Source organism: Notolepis coatsorum (assembly GCF_963971535.1).
Source record: "Notolepis coatsorum genome assembly, chromosome: 10".
Classification (NCBI taxonomy): domain Eukaryota; kingdom Metazoa; phylum Chordata; class Actinopteri; order Aulopiformes; family Paralepididae; genus Notolepis; species Notolepis coatsorum.
The window spans coordinates 55,243,387-55,260,776 of NC_140174.1; the positions used below are offsets into that span (position 1 = coordinate 55,243,387).

General features: G+C 44.7%; 1 protein-coding gene across 1 annotated transcript in view; it reads right to left on the bottom strand.

Annotated features, from left to right (window-relative positions):
* Positions 1 to 17,390, bottom strand: part of myo1d (myosin 1D) — a 259,403-nt gene that overhangs the window by 88,854 nt on the left and 153,159 nt on the right. Inside the window, exons 12-16 of the mRNA XM_084323512.1 lie at positions 13,925 to 13,995; positions 9,724 to 9,798; positions 8,694 to 8,826; positions 6,902 to 7,068; positions 810 to 1,017 (exon numbers count right to left, since the gene is read on the bottom strand). Of these exons, the coding sequence (XP_084179638.1) occupies positions 810 to 1,017; positions 6,902 to 7,068; positions 8,694 to 8,826; positions 9,724 to 9,798; positions 13,925 to 13,995 (654 nt within the window). The remainder of the gene's footprint in view (positions 1 to 809; positions 1,018 to 6,901; positions 7,069 to 8,693; positions 8,827 to 9,723; positions 9,799 to 13,924; positions 13,996 to 17,390) is intronic.

The following is a 17,390-nucleotide window of genomic DNA, read 5'->3' on the forward strand; positions in this document are numbered from 1 at the left end:
ACTGTGAGAACGCTATGATTAACACTTGTTCTGAAAGTCAAACCCTAATTTACATGCATTTACATTACAACGGAGATGTAACACGTCCGTTTTGTTTGTTTTACCATGTATCTATCCACCGAAACATCCTCTCAGTCGTTCCAAGATAATATAACCAGAATGTCCAGTGGTTTTGGACAAAAATGACTTCATGGACCATATATTATGTAATGCATCAGATTGGGATTCCTTTCCACCCTGTTAACAGGATGGAAAGGAATCCCAACCTGAGCATGACGTAAGAGCCATGTGAATATGGTAAATACTTAACCTACTCTACTGTAGGCTATACTTACAGAGAGGCCATTATGAGAAGTGTTGTGGTCATTACTCTTTATGTATTATTATGTATTATGTATTATGTATACACTAGTTACTTCTCTCCCTCCCAGATTCCCAGTCTGATCAGGGAACATGCACAATAACTGGTTAATATGCACATTCATCATAGAATTAGTGAATATACAGATTTCCCAGGAGAAATGTATAGTCATCATTTTCCTACATTTACTGTAACACACACACACACACACACACACATACATACACACATACAATTCACGCTTGCATGTGCAGACACACATACAGTATATACTGTATACAGTATACAGCATATATCTTATTCTATATTATGGTCAATGGAGTGGCAGCCAGCATGGACATGTTTTCTTCGGTTTCATTTGAAACAATAAGTGTATTATCTTTGCACTTGTACCTTCAACCCATTTGTCTGGTACAAATAAATATCCGGATGGGTAAGAGAGGCTCACCTTCTGCAGGAAGAGGACAATCCTCTGCACCATGTCGGCCCTCTGCTCCTCCAGGCTGAAGAGGGTGCGCGGGGTACGGATGAAAAGCTTGGTTTTGCCGTAGGCCGTGTCATGGTCGAAACCACAGCCCTGCATCAGCCTCTTCACGGCCTCCGTGTCGGACGGCAGGTCGTGATTGGGCCACGTGAACTCTGAGATCATCTTGTACCTGGAGAGGGGAACGAGTGGTTACCGCTAGCACAGGATGTAGGCCAATGAGATCATCTTGTACCTGGAGAGGAATGAGTGGTTACCGCTAGCACAGGATGGAGGTCAATGAGATAATTTTGAACCGTAAGGAAGAGGAGGGCATGTGGTCAAGGATGGAATTTTTTTTTTGTCTCTCTCTTTCTCAGATTTTTCTCTGTTTTTCTCCCCATCCCAATTTAGTCGTTGTGTCAATTCCCCCCCTCCCCTACCTGGTTGTTGTGCGCATGTTCTCCTACTGGTCGGTACAAGGGAACCCTGAAGTATCCGCACGCTTCCTCCGACACGTGCGGCGACAGCCAGTGGCTCTCTTCTCACCTGGCAGCGAGGGCTCTCATTGGTGAAGCGTAACGCATGGGAGGTCACGCTGCCTTCATCAAGTCCTGCCTCCACTGAGCAAGCGCCCAGACCTGATCTGTAGGCGTCGCTGTCCACAACGCCAGTTTCCCACCCATGGCTTCCCTCCCCCTAACCCAGCCAAACGAGTTAGTATAGCGATCAGCCCAAGCCAAGGCAATGCGGAGTCGAGCAAGGATGGACATTTGACTTTGATTTTAAAAAGGGGTAATCCCTTAAGATTTTTTCAGCCTAGCCCTGTGAATTATTTTGAATAATTCTATGTTGCTTTTCCCTTTATACCTTGAGAGAGGGGAAGGATAATATGTAAGTACTGTATGTACAGTGCATACTGTAGACTACACCTTTTTTGGTTGCTATTTTATAGCAAAGTCCATGTTAGCAAAGGTCATGTTATTTGTTATATGTAAGTGCTACTCAGGCTAGCACACTCAGGCTAAGTGAGTAACTCCCAGTCATTGGATTAAATGCAGACATTGTGGCATAAGAGCTACCATGTTTCTTTGTTGTTGTTTTTTCTATATCAACACAGCTCATACAAGGCTCGGTGGAGTGTCATTAACTGGTTCCCGGCCAACCACGGACATGTCCGTGTTTCGAATCCAACGGTAGAGGGCCAACCATGGCAAGGTTGTTTTGGCTTTTATTCCATTTTAATAACCTACTCAATGTCACGAGCGGCACTGCAGATATACCCCACTCTTGGAATTGTGAAAAGTGCATTACCGGCCAGATCCTCGTAGGGGCGCTGTCTCGATAATGCAGTGTTCCCTGTGGCAGAACGGTCTATTCTTTTTCTTGACTTTCAATGGAGTTTCCTGTTAGCTGGAATCTATACGTGTAGCCTGTAGCTTGGAATACCTTTTGCGATGCCGAATTCACTATACAGTAAAGGAATATATCATCAGCCAATGGACCTATCGATCTACCAGATGGCGATCGATAACTGGGAAAACCTTTTGGGTATCCAACCGGCCCAAGGTAAGATCTTTTTCACGTAAATTACATGCTGATCAGGCCTTGTTATCATACTCAAGCAGGCGATCAGCGAATGTGGCTAACGCCATTATTGGTAATCAATAGGGATGGGTACCTTTCACATTTGAACCGATACCGGTACCTGTGAATCGATACCGGTACCCAACGGTACCTTTTTTCGGTACTTTAGTCTCAAGAAATTTAATTTACCTACCTCAGTCGTAAAAAAAACAATATCCAAACTTCAAATAACTACAATTTCGACAGTTTTCGGCTCGTCATTGCTCCGACTGCTTTGTTGTTGAATCAAGTCAAATCCTAGGTAAGCATATATTGTGCGTGTGAACGTTGACATGAAAAGAAAAAATGTAAAAAAAAAAAAAAAAAATGTAAAAAAAAAAAATAATTTTTTTTTTTTATTTTTTTTTATTTTTTTTTGGTTTCTCACTTGATTCGATACTCGGTAGTACCGACGTGTTTCGGTTCGGTGCCTCAAAAGTACCGAATTCGGTACCCATCCCTAGTAATCAATAATCAGAAAAGACGTCCCCCGCCCCCCCCTTTCATGCATTCATGGTGGACCATGAATACCGACAATATGCATTTTGAGTTTTAGCTCTAGCTTCTGTAGTGCCGAAACGCCGTTCGATTTAATGTTATTAGCTTAGCGCCCTGTATCTCGCCTTCCAGGAAATATACTAGACCAAATCCCATATAACGCTTATATTCAAGACGCTATAAAATGGGGACGTATTGATGAAAAAAAAAATTCTTTAAGCCATTTTGAAGGGACGGTTTATGATGTCAATTGACAATGAGAATGGACAGATAGCAATACTATAAAGTATAGATTTAGCTCTACAAACAGCCTCACGCACAATGCAAGTCTGTTTTGAAATGCTGGCTTTATAGAGTGAGATTAGACGGCCCCCAATGGCCGGGAATGTGTTAAAGCTGGTGTTTATCTTCAAACCTTTCCCTGTTGACATCATCCAATGAGTATTGCATTTTGAAATATTACCAGACATTTATGGTTATTGTGGCGACATCAACGCCTAATGTGCCAGAAACCTGTCTAAACTAGGCTGTTTGAACAATGGGCACGAGAACAACAACCTGTCAGACACGTAGAGAAACAGCCTGGTGGCAGGGAGGGAGGGAAGGGAGGGAGGGAGGAAAGAAAAGGGGAGGGAGGGAGGAAGAGAGAAGGAAGGGAGAGAGGGAAGGAGGGAGTGAGGGAGGAAAAGAGAAGGAGGCCAAGACGAGGCTGGAGGCGAGTGAGCAGAACAAGACGAGGCTGGAGGCCAGAACAAGACGAGGCTGGAGGCCAGAACAAGACGAGGCTGGAGGCCAGAACAAGACGAGGCTGGAGGCCAGAACAAGACGAGGCTGGAGGCCAGAACAAGACGAGGCTGGAGGCCAGTGACCAGGCCTGTCAGCAGACGAGTGCATGCATGTGTGTGTGATTGATTGATTGTGTGATTGATTGTGTGTGTGTGTGTGTGTGTGTGTGTGTGTGTGTGTGTGTGTGTGTGTGTATCCCTGGTCATGTTTGGGACAACTTAGACAATCTTATGACTATACAATATGGATCAGATCCTGTTTGATCAATTGGCCATTTGGTGGAGCACCCGGTGTTAAAAAACACAAATACCCCAAAGGCTTCCTAGAACTAAACACTAAATCTCAGATGCTACATAACAGACATAGCCTGTGTGCGTGAGGAGGGCAACTTTCTGGACCTTATCTGATGTGAGGGACTTGGTGCAGTGACGTCAGCTCTGTCGCATCGTGCCCACTCAGCCTCAGCGGGGGTGACGTGTGACTCTCCTCTGTACACGGCTAGTCTCTCAGGTCCAGTGCAGATCTGACCGCATCGGCCCGAGACTCACTATCTTTTTTTCTTTGTTGCGAGCCTCTTATCCAACTTCGGAGGGTTAAAGGAACACGACAACTTTGGGGGAAATTTGCTTATTTGCCATCTACCCTGGAGTTAGACAAGCAGATACCCTTTTCTTCTCTGTGCATGCATTAGGCTTATGGAACAGCTGCCTAGCTTAGCGTCATTCACTGGAAGTAGGTGTGCCAGTGTAGCATAGTTCCCAACAGTCATGAAATACATTCCAAATACAACTCCAAAACGTTCCTGTAAACATGTTGTGACCTGTGTATTTACTGTACCACGTGGAGAAATAAACAAAATCGTTTTCTAAGCAGATATATACTCAGAATTTTTTTTTGCCGAACCACTGCTGCCTGGGCGCAGTGATTTCATCACCTCAAAAGCCCGGTTGATTTTTGAAAAACAGGGCTTTTGAGGTGATGGAGTTGTATTTGGAGTGTATTTTGTGACTGTTGGAAACTAGGCTACACTGGCACACCTACTTCCAGTGAATGACGCTAAGCTAGGCTAACGGTGCGGCTGTTCCCTAAGCCTAATGCATGCACAGAGAAGAAAAGGGTATGCATCTGCTTGACTAACTCCAGGGTAGATGGCAAATAAGCTAATTTCCCAAAAAGTTGGCAGATTCTCAATAATTCATGAACGCGCTCAACGCGCAGATAGAAAATAGACGCAGGTTAGATGCGGATAGACTTGTGACGTCAGCTTTTTTCTTTTTGAGGCTATGAATAAACCATATGACATTGAGAGAGGGGTCAAAGCGTCAGGGGCCATTGCTGTTCGTACTACGTCGCCACACTGCACAAGCAGAACCCCCTGTTCTCAACATTGAAATGCAGTGCACCAAACTCTCCAGGGCAACACTTTACAGCACAGGGCAGAGGAAGCACCACGCTGCCTGTGAGGAAGCACCACGCTGCCTGTGGGAGAGCTGATGCTCCACTGAGGCTGAATAATCCCTCTCTGCAGCGCAGGTCAGAGTGGAAGAATAATCCCTCTCTGCAGCGCAGGTCAGAGTGGAAGAATAATCCCTCTCTGCAGCGCAGGACAGTGTGGAAGAATAATCCCTCTCTGCAGCGCAGGACAGTGTGGAAGAATAATCCCTCTCTGCAGCGCAGGACAGCGTGGAAGAACAATCCCTCTCTGCAGTGCAGGACAGCGTGGAAGAACAATCCCTCTCTGCAGTGCAGGACAGAGTGGAAGAATAATCCCTCTCTGCAGCGCAGGACAGAGTGGAAGAATAATCCCTCTCTGCAGTGCAGGGCAGAATAGAGAAGGAGAGGATGCACAACTGCTGCTAAAAGAAAGAACCTTGAGACGGTTTAGTTACCGAATTTCCTATAATATTGGACGGGTCTTGTATTTACCTCAGCTGCAAAGAGCACCAGGCCATTATTAGAGAGAGGCTTATATAAGAGGCAGGCCTGTCTACATTTATTTAGACTAACATAATTTTAATATTGAGTGCAACACAGTAATTGTGAAACTGTGGTGGATTAACGTAATTCACACACTGAAGTTGGAACGGACAATTTAGCGCGTGGTACCTTCTCGACTCTACCTGAGTCGAATCGAGTTGATAACATGCAGTGCGGCAATAGCTTTAGCTAACGCTATCATAGCCATCAAGATCTGTAATGTCAACTGGACAACGCCAGCCCCGCCTGCCAACGCCATATAGATAGCGAACGTTAACTAACGTTTGCAAACAAAGCCAACGTCATCCAGCCGACACCACAGATCTAGCTATGACAACGTTAGCTAAAGCCAACGAAGTGAGAGTAGGGAAACATTAATGTAGTCAGAGTGTAGCGGGAACGGTAGAGAGAGGCAGCACTTAATTTGCATTGGCAAGAGTTTATCTCATTCTATATCACGGCACAAAAAATAAAAAGAATGACCTTGTATTGGAAGCCGGCCTGTATTTGTCTGCATGTATCAAACCCCCCGTCCATTATAAGAGGCCCGTCCTCTATTTGAATGCCCTCCACTATTAGAGGATTTACGGTAACCTCTTACCACACGCCCATGCACACACGTCGCAGCACTTTGTGAGCGTCTACCAGCTCGGGGCTGCATTTCTCGCCGAACATATAACATACCGTTCGAAACATCTATTTGCCGCCATTTGAACGCCACCTCACTCAACCAATTCCGTGCCTCGGTTCTTGAGTTACATGACGATATGTCAGGCGAGCGTCTTTTTACAGGCCGCTGGTCAAATGACCACGTCGGACAGTATACGCTCGAGAACTGACCAATCACCGTTGATGTCATAAATGATTGGTGAGCATTGTAGCCAACGAGTGTCCGCTTCCAACGATAGCCCACCTGGGGGGGTGCGAATATAGGACGTAGGTGAAAGTTGACGAGCAAAATTTTGTTGTGACTCAGACTTTAGAACGCACGGAGGTGGATGGAAGAAATTGATTTTGTAACTTTTTTTTGGGCGAACCTCTTTATTTTTTTACCTCTCTCAAACACTCATTTCTTAACGGATTTTTATAATTTTTTTTAAACCTGTTGAAAACTTGAAAACTGTTAGAACTGTCGGACTCTTAACTACCCCTCCATTAGGCTGTGTGACTCTGGTAGACTAGGTAGATACCTCTGTAGGAAGCGAGGGTATGTCTGTCGGTAGGCGAAGCCAGCGCGTCGTACTCTGACATTCTCCAGCAGACCCAGATACTCCACCTGGTGCCGGCAGCGTTCATACTCGAACAGCAGAGGGGACTTCACCTCGTTGGGTTTGATGCAGCGCACATAGTAGGGCTCCTGCACAGAACAGCAGGGGGCGACAGTGAGAGAGGACACATACAGCCCAACTACTACAAAGTGATACAAAGTACCGAATATGATGGTTATACAATCATGGATCCATGGTTTTTACTATACTATCGTCCACGATATACATCATAAAAGAAAATTATACTCTATATACAGTATATATATATATATTGTATATATTTAAGTTAATAAAAAAAAGCTTCCATGCAGCATTAAGTAAAAAAGAAAAAGAAAGAAAAAAATTGAAAATAGGACCATGACAATTGTATTACAAGATAAAGACACAAAAAAGATTCGTACTGGAATATTATATCATCAAATTATACGTTATACCTCCCAGCCCTACTACAAAGTTTAGTGAGAATGGAGTTGGCCATGAGAGGGTACTCTCTCATACAGTATATGATTTAATACAGAATTCAGTTATAATGGGAACAATTACAACAGGAACATTTCAGTTAGAATGGGAAAGATATAATGGGAACATTTCAGTTAGAATGGGAACATTTCAGTTAAAATGGGAACATTTCAGTTAGAATGGGAACATTTCAGTTAGAATGGGAACATTTCAGTTAGAATGGGACTACTTCAGTTAGAATAGGAACGTTTCAGTTAAAATGGGAATATTTCAGTTAAAATGGGAAACATTCTGTTATGCCAGAGACACATCAGACGCCGAAGCCATTCTCATGGAAACTGGAGTCTGGCTGTTCACACCAGAAGCCATTTCTCTGCGCCGGTCAACAAGATATTCTGCTCCTCTGCTCCAATCACATGTAGAGGTGCACACGGCTCTGCTCCAATCACATGTAGAGGTGCACACGGCTCTGCTCCAATCACATGTAGAGGTGCACACGGCTCTGCTCCAATCACATGTAGAGGTGCACACGGCTCTGCTCCAATCACATGTAGAGGTGCACACGGCTCTGCTCCAATCACATGTAGAGGTGCACACAGCTCTGCTCCAATCACATGTAGAGGTGCACACGGCTCTGCTCCAATCACATGTAGAGGTGCACACGGCTCTGCTCCAATCACATGTAGAGGTGCACACAGCTCTGCTCCAATCACATGTAGAGGTGCACACGGCTCTGCTCCAATCACATGTAGAGGTGCACACGGCTCTGCTCCAATCACATGTAGAGGTGCACACAGCTCTGCTCCAATCACATGTAGAGGTGCACACGGCTCTGCTCCAATCACATGTAGAGGTGCACACGGCTCTGCTCCAATCACATGTAGAGGTGCACACGGCTCTGCTCCAATCACATGTAGAGGTGCACACGGCTCTGCTCCAATCACATGTAGAGGTGCACACAGCTCTGCTCCAATCACATGTAGAGGTGCACACGGCTCTGCTCCAATCACATGTAGAGGTGCACACGGCTCTGCTCCAATCACATGTAGAGGTGCACACGGCTCTGCTCCGATCACATGTAGAGGTGCACACGGCTCACAGAGAAAATAGACCAGACGTCAAAACTATCACTGAAGGACGCAGGCTGCGACGCGGCTGGTCTGAACAGAACTGATCTGTTAACATGGACGCCGAAAGGAAACTGGCTACTCTTCCCGCCAATAAAATGGTGTGTCCCCCCCCCCCCCCCCCTCACCTTGCAAGCCAAGTTCTCCACCAATGAGATCATGGAGTTCTTGAAGAGGGTGGCGGCTGTCAGCGGTCTCTTGGTGACCTCTGTGATGCTCAGTTTGCCCTCCGGCCACATCCCCTTCAGCACTGGGTTGGAGCTGGAGAGAGAGAACACAGGAAGACAGGCCAGCAAGGAGGGGAGAGGATCAGAGGAGGGCATCAAAGAATACAGGAAAACATAAGAAATAAAAGCATGTTGTGCAGAAGAATTTAGCAAATGCAAGGATGAAAAGTTGTGTCTTTACTGATCGAAATCTTGGACTTTCTATTTTGGACTATGACCAATGAGGAATCTAAAACAGTCTACACTTAGGTAGGATGGGATGGAAGGGGAGAGGAGGAAGGAAGAGGAGAGGAGCTAAGATGAGAGGAGAAGACAAGAGAGGAGAACAGAAGAGAGGAGGAAGGGAGATAAGATGAGATATGAGGAGAGGAGAGGAGAAGAGAGGAGAACAGAAGAGGGGAGGAAAGGAGAGGAGAACAGAAGAGAGGAGGAAGGGAGATAAGACGAGATATGAGGAGAGGAGAGGAGAAGAGAGGAGAACAGAAGAGGGGAGGAAAGGAGAGGAGAACAGAAGAGAGGAGGAAGGGAGATAAGAGGAGATATGATGAGAGGAGAGGAGAACAGAAGAGGGGAGGAAAGGAGAGGAGAACAGAAGAGAGGAGGAAGGGAGATAAGATGAGATATGATGAGAGGAGAGGAGAAGAGAGGAGAACAGAAGAGGGGAGGAAAGGAGAGGAGAACAGAAGAGAGGATGAAGGGAGAGGAGATGGCAGGGGAGGAGAAGAGAGGAGAAGAGAAAAGAAGAGAGAATGAAGGGAGAGAAGAAGAGAGGAGAGGAGAACAGAAGAGAAGAGGAGCGGAGAGGAGAATTCTAGAATTATAGTGTTGTTTCTTGGCAGCAGTGGTAATTGTGTTCTGAAATTAGCAGCAAGGATGAGCAAGGATGAGAATAAAGAGGTGATGGTGTGTGTGTGTGTGTGTTGACACGTACCTATTGTACAACAGCCTCTTAAAATCCTGGAAGAGAGTGTCTTTGTTCTTATCAATGAAACCTACCACCGAGTACCTGTGGAAGGAAACCGCACGCACGCACGCAACACACACACACACACACACACACACACACACACACACACACACACACACACACACACACACACACACACACACACACACACACACACACACACACACACACACACACACACACACACACACACACACACACACACACACACACACACACACACAGTTATATTTGTGAGGACAACCACTATTGAATTAGATTCACTCACTAACACTTAATAAATCCTCACCGCTGCATGCCAAACAATAACCATAGCTTGGTTATTGTTTGGTTATTGTAATAACCATAGCTTGGTTATTGTTTGGTTATTGTAATAACCATAGCTTGGTTATTGTAATAACCATAGCTTGGTTATTGTTTGGTTATTGTAATAACCATAGCTTGGTTATTGTTTGGTTATTGTATAGAAATATCCAAAAAACAAACATTTCCTCTTCCTTGTACCTTTATGTATTCATTGTAGACTTTTACTCTCAGGCTATTGACAGGACACTGCTTACTTGCTCTTAGTGCTGCTCTTTGAGCTCACTCTGCTGTGCTCTGGGTGAGACCAGGAGTGTTCTTTGAGCTCACTCTGCTGTGCTCTGGGTGAGACCAGGAGTGTTCTTTGAGCTCACTCTGCTGTGCTCTGGGTGAGACCAGGGCCCTCATTCATCAACGTGTCTTACGCACAGATTTGTGCTTAACCTGTGCGTACGACCATTTCTAAGCAAAGAGTGGGATTCATCAATTTCAACTTGAACTTGACTCCATGCTTATGTGTACGCACAGCTCGGAGTACACTTAGCTGACGCCCAGTGGTAGAATATATTATTACAACAAGGAAATGAGCTTCTGTGCATTAGTTTCAACACTGGCATGTTCTGTATGAACCGTAATTCATTATAGTTCATTGTAAAATAGCAACAGTAGTGTAATTATGGTCAAAACCCTATAAATAGCATTTGGAATAATAGATCTTTCTCTCAGAATGAATGCAGCATGTTTTATATAGCGTTATCGGAATATACAGGGTGTACTGACTGACTGCGCTCCGCGTAGCTCAACTCGTTATTATTTTGCGCACAGACCGCAGAAACACGGGAGCGTTTTGATTATATTTAAAAGGCTTTACGTTAAACGAAACAAGTGGAATTTCGAAGCTGTAAGCAGAATACAAGTCATATGAACACCCACGATATAGTGTTCTTCCCCCTTTTTACTGTATAAGAAAGAATAAAAAACGCATTGCAATGACACCAGGGTGTATGTGTATTACAAAACCCTTGCAATAATGTGTCTTAAATGAATGAAAAGCATACATGCTCTGGACACAGAGCATATCGTGTGGGTGATATGACTTGTATTATGCTTACAGAATTCCACGTATTTAGTTTTACAATGTCAAAGCCTTTTAATGTAAATCAAAACGTTCCCGTATTTCTGCAATCTATGTGCAAAATAATAACGAGTTGAGTTCTAACAAAGAACATATTACATGCTGGTATGCTGATAGAGTAAACTATTATATGAATATGATATGATATAAGGTATACACTGGTCCGTCGCATACACTGGTATGCGCAAGTTACTGTTGCATAATGTAGGCTATGGCTGCTATTATATGTAATTCATATAGGCTACCTAATAGTATATGATTTTTAGAGGCATCTATTTTGTTGTCGGTAATACCGACAACAAAATAGATGCCTCTAAAAATCATATAGCCAATCGAACACAACTAATAAAGGCATTCATATTACAGCACGGTTATAATGACACACAACCAACGCCAAACAGTGGTCAACGAACGGTCTTTATTAGTATTTTGAGCTGTCCAGGCAGAATTGCAGCAATGGTCTTAGGGAGCCGTTGATATCTGACATCACCGTTTACAAGTCCGCCTTTAATTTATCCCATAACACGCGTTGTGTCTTCTTGGTTCGACAGCAGTGAACAATCTCCGTGAAGTTTCTCAGAGTTCCGCTCGGGTCAGTCCATTATTTCACATCCCATGGGGGGTGTTTCATCACTTTCATGACCATATATGGATAATCATGCACGAGCATTGACGGTAGAACAAAGTGGTATTTATCAACACGGAGGAGCATAGGACCTGTGTACGCACGGTTGATGAATCCCAATATTTCTGTGCGTGCACTGATTCTAAATTCTGTGCTTACGTGTGGAAATAGAACATTTCCTACGCCACGTTGATGAATGAGGGCCCAGGAGTGTTCTTTGAGCTCACTCTGCTGTGCTCTGGGTGAGACCAGGAGTGTTCTTTGAGCTCACTCTGCTGTGCTCTGGGTGAGACCAGGAGTGTTATTTGAGCTCACTCTGCTGTGCTCTGGGTGAGACCAGGAGTGTTCTTTGAGCTCACTCTGCTGTGCTCTGGGTGAGACCAGGAGTGTTCTTTGAGCTCACTCTGCTGTGCTCTGGGTGAGAGCAGGAGTGTCTGCTAATTAAAGGTCTAATCCCTCAATACAGCCATTTTTCTAATGAGGTTTGGAAAGGGGTCCTTACAAGGTAATACACATGCTTACATGCACACACACACATACACACTAGGGCTGAAAAATAATAATAATAATCGAATATATGTATATATTTTTTTACATCATTCTTTCCAAAAGCAAAGAGGCCTAGAAACGTGGCTAACGCTAATGGCGCACATACCAGCGAGGCTAACTGCCTAAGAAAACGGACACAGAAGCACTGAAAGAGGATTTCACCTGTCTAATGAACACACTAGACAAATATCAAGATGTATCCATCAGTGGACAAGAAGCCTTCAGTCGACTCCTTCAGACATTAAGCTCTTTCAGCCCAAATGGAATGATCAAAAAATAAATATATATAAGGGGAGCTCCAGTAGCTCACCACGTACCGCGAGCGCTATTTCAGCGCCGTGGACAACCGTGCTCGTCACGGATCTGGGGTTTAGCGAGTTCGAATCCCGGACTGCAGCCGTGCCTTTCCCAGAGTGTCTTCCCCCCCATCTGAACCCTTTCAGCCTGTTTCTGTCGGTCGTCCTTGACCAGAATAAATGCGATAAACGTATAAAAGAGCCAGGGGAATGGCCAAAGTTTAAAAAAAATAAAAATAAATATATATATATCGAATTATTATTATTATTTATTTTGTTGTGCATTCAAGGGGGGGGGGGGGGGGGGTGGTAGTCGACTACTTTTTATTTTTATTTTATTTTATTTAACCTTTATCTACACAGGCAAGCAATTAAGAACAAATTCTTATATACAACTACCAGTCGACTATCAGCAAATTTTGGCCAATCAAAGTCGACTATACAAATCCTTAGTCGGGGACAGGCATAATACACACACAGAGATGATGTCTTGGGCCATAATACCCAATCCCTACTCAGGGAATGAATCACTGACATTAAGCCCTAAAAAAAAGGGTCTCTGTTAGGGTGTCGTGTTGGAGCCATTTGTGTGGGCTAAGTGTCTGAGCCTCAGACTCTGAGGGGAGAACTGACTCACTGGACCACTTAGACACACCAGCAGGCAGAATGTACCTCATACACTGCAAACAATGACAGGCTAGTAATAATAATAATAATAATAACAATAAACATTATTTGTATAGCACCTTTCATACAAAAATTGCAGCTCAAAGTGCTTCACAACAATAAAATGAGCACATAAAGTGCAGACATAATACAGTCCCTAACATCCCACCTTGTTTATGGTTTGATTCAGTTTTAAAGATACTTCTTCGCTGAAATAGAATCCAAAACCACTTTCAAGAAAACATTTAAATACCATCTACTAACGAGCATGCACTGAGCCCTTATGGCATAGCGGTGAAAACCAATTGTGTGTGTATGTGTGTGTGTCCTCAGTACTCAGGATGAGCATTACATGAATCCTAGACTGAATCCAAGTTCTGCTCTTCACCAAATCTCCATTGAAAACGTGTAGGAACAGGTTTAATACAAGGGTAAACTGACTGCATTTATATAGTATTCAAATCGCTTCACAAAACATATGCCTCTCATTCACCCATTCTCTCACATGACGCACCCCGATGGTGTAATCAACCATGTGTTATGGTCGAAGTGGTTAAATACAAAATGTCAACGCGGCAGTACGGTACTTACACTACATCTCCAGCGTAGTGTCTGATGCGGAAGTCTCTGTCGAACTCCAGAGTCTTGTCTGCTGGTGACAGCTGAAGAGAGAGAGAGCGAGAGAGAAAGAGAAAGAGAAAGAGAAAGAGAAAGAGAAAGAGAAAGAGAGAGAGAGAGAGATGATTAGGATAATTGCCCAGTTTCACTATAATGTCACCATGTAAACATGTTTTGTGTAAGAGGGGGGTTAGCTGATCAAAATAGATAGAATTTACATTCACAATGGCTGTTTGGTAAATAAAAGAAACAAGGCTTAAATATGACATTTATCAACTGATTGCATGCGGTATCAAACTGAAATAATGATTTTTATAATTATTTATAGGTTGATTTGAATACGGCTCAATACAGCGTTTTCACGTGACTGCAATGTATGGTAGTTCGCTGGTCGATAGTTGAGTTACAAATTTATTAGGTCAAATACACAGGAGATTGGCTTCAGAAGACCAGACCGGAGGTCCTGGCCGCCTGTAGCTGTTCCGCAACCGTTGCTATTTCCGGGGTAGGCCTGATTGGCCCCGACAGGCACGTGACCCGCCGCGGCCACGCCCCGCGGCAGCCCCAGCGGCAAGCGCGCTACTGCTGGATGCTGGAGTTCGCTTCGCCTTTCACATCGCTGCCGTTGGCGAAAGCAGGATGAGAGGCGAGAGCGTAGATTTAGCTGTGTATCATTTAATCATTTAACATTTGAAAGGCATACATTGTTGTCATACAGAAGTACAGAATACTTTTATCCAAAATGCTTCTTACTGTTACACTGTTAGAGACTGTGCTAGACAAATGAATGACTAATTCGGTCAGAAATAACGTAACTAATAACGTTAGTAAGCACTGCTTATATGCTTATTATGTCTGCGGGGTACAGTAAACGTTTCTCCCGGTACATTCTGAAGAGCACACCGCTGTATGTTGGAGAACCAGCGGTCTTCCGAAGTTCCGCTCCTCCTCACTCGAGTGAGACTAAAGCCGTGCACAGCTCAGCCCTGTGAGACGCGAGCAGGAAGGAGCTGGGAGTCCTTCCAATCGGAATATGTTGTTTCTTTACACATATGTTGGATTATGAATATGTCTTTATAGCTACAAATTAATGACTAATTCGGTCAGAAAGCAGTAACACAACAGTTGCAATGTTGTGTTACTGCTGTTCTCGGCATAAGCCCCAATAAGACCGTCACCAGAGCTCAGCGATGCCGCTCGCGTGAGCATATTCTCCCCGCTATTTTATTTCATACAACAATGTATGCCTTTCAAATGTTAAATGATAAATGATTGCATGACTGCCGACTGCGGCGCGACGCTGTACATATGTCTCTATACTATTTAATTTCATACAACAATGTATGCCTTTCAAATGTTAAATGATAAATGATTGCATGACTGCCGACTGCGGCGCGACGCTGTACATATGTCTCTATACTATTTTATTTCATACAACAATGTATGCCTTTCAAATGTTAAATGATAAATTATCGCATGACTGCCGACTGCGGCGCGATTATTATGACTGATGACTGCGATGTGAAAGGCGCCGCGAACTCCTTCCTAATGCTGCGGGCGGCGTTGAAGGCGGAAAGCGCCTGTGAACCACAGCAGCCTCGTTGCCGCGTCCTGAGGCTGCCGCGGGGCGTGGCCGCGGCGGGTCACGTGCCTGTCGGGGCCAATCAGGCCTACCCCGGAAATAGCAACGGTTGCGGAACAGCTACAGGCGTCCTGGCCTGAGACCCCGGAAGTGGCTCCAAGAATAGAGTTGTACGTCGATATTTATACAGGGTGAATTGTAGACAGGATGTTACGGTGAAAGATTGGAGGGGGGGCTGGGGATGGGATGGAGGGAGGAGGGGTGAGACACAAAGGAATGGCTATAAGGTGGAGTGTATTGGAGGGGGAGGGCCAGACGGACGTCTACCACAGTAGTGATGTCATGGTGAACATCACTACTACAGTAGGATTCTTGACACTGCCAAGTAGAAAGTCGTCGTCTAATCTGACAAACGGTGCTGTCTAAACCTGACAGCAGCCCTGGGGCTGTGGTATCAAAAGCATAACGTCTGCCTGTATAACCTGGCTGGTACAGTACAGCCCCCATTAGAAGAGAGGGAGGAGGAGCAGCAGAAAACACTGTCAGCTGGGATGAAGGCTTAGAGGTGGAGGGGGAAGAGAGAGGGAGAGAGGAGAGAGAGAGAGAGAGAGAGAGAGAGAGAGAGAGAGAGAGAGAGAGAGAGAGAGAGAGAGAGAGAGAGAGAGAGAGAGGAGAACAAGAGAGAAGAGAATGAGAGAGAGAGAGAGAGAGAGAGAGAGAGAGAGAGAGAGAGAGAGAGAGAGAGAGAGAGAGAGAGAGAGAAAGAGAGAAGAGAACGAGAGAGATGGTGAAATAGAAATCTGAGCATGTGAAATATGAACAAGGCTTAGAGATAGAGGGGGGGTAGAGAAGAGGTGTGTGTGTGGGTGTGTGTGCGTGTGCATGTGTGGGTGTGTGTGTGATATGCAGCAGTAGCTGGTGTAGATGTGTGTATGTAGGCCAGGTAACTGGAGTGTAGAGAGAGAGAGAGAGAAAAAAAGAAAGACAGGATATGCACCCCACTGACAATATCCTGAATAAGGCACTGTGTGTGTGTGTGTGTGTGTGTGTGTGTGTGTGTGTGTGTGTGTGTGTGTGTGTGTGTGTGTGTGCACGCATGACTGTGTAATTAGAGCAAATCTGTTGATTCATCTGCCATGTCAAAGCTGTCACTCTCACAAATAAATTGGTGATGTATTTTGTAGGGAAATCAGGGTGTACGAGGGATGGTGTGTATGTGTGTAGATGTGTGTGTGTGTGTGTGTGTGTGTGTGTGTGTGTGTGTGTGTGTGTGTGTGTGTGTGTGTGTGTGTGTGTGTAGAGGACACGTCTGCTTGTTTGCATTGATACCGTCAACCTATCTTGATTTGATTCCACGTAATTTGTTGTCTGTGTTCTGACGCATCTAAATGCATCTCTTCAGTGGAGACTGAGCGTGCCCTAAGCACTATAGGAAGGGGTCTGACCGGCATTATATAAACATTACCGTCATTCATAATATAGTATTGTGCTGACTTCAAAAAGAAAGAGGAGGAGGGGGAGAGGGAGACAGAGAGAGAGAGAGAGCGAGAGAGACAGAGAGCGAGACAGAGAGCGAGAGATAAACAATGAGAGAAACAGAGAAAGGGAAACAGTCATAAAAAGAGTCAGAAACCATCATTCATAATATAGTATTATGCTGATTTCAAAGAGAGAAAGGAGGAGGAGGAAGGGGGGAGAGAGAGAGACAAAGAAACAGGGAGAGAGAGAGAGAAATGCAAAGCGATCCTCCCTTCTCTCAACCCTATCTGAGGACACAGAAGTGATTAGCATATAGAAGCAGGAGGCCACAGTGTTCAGGAGGATGACAGATTAAAACCACCAACAGAGAAAGTAGAG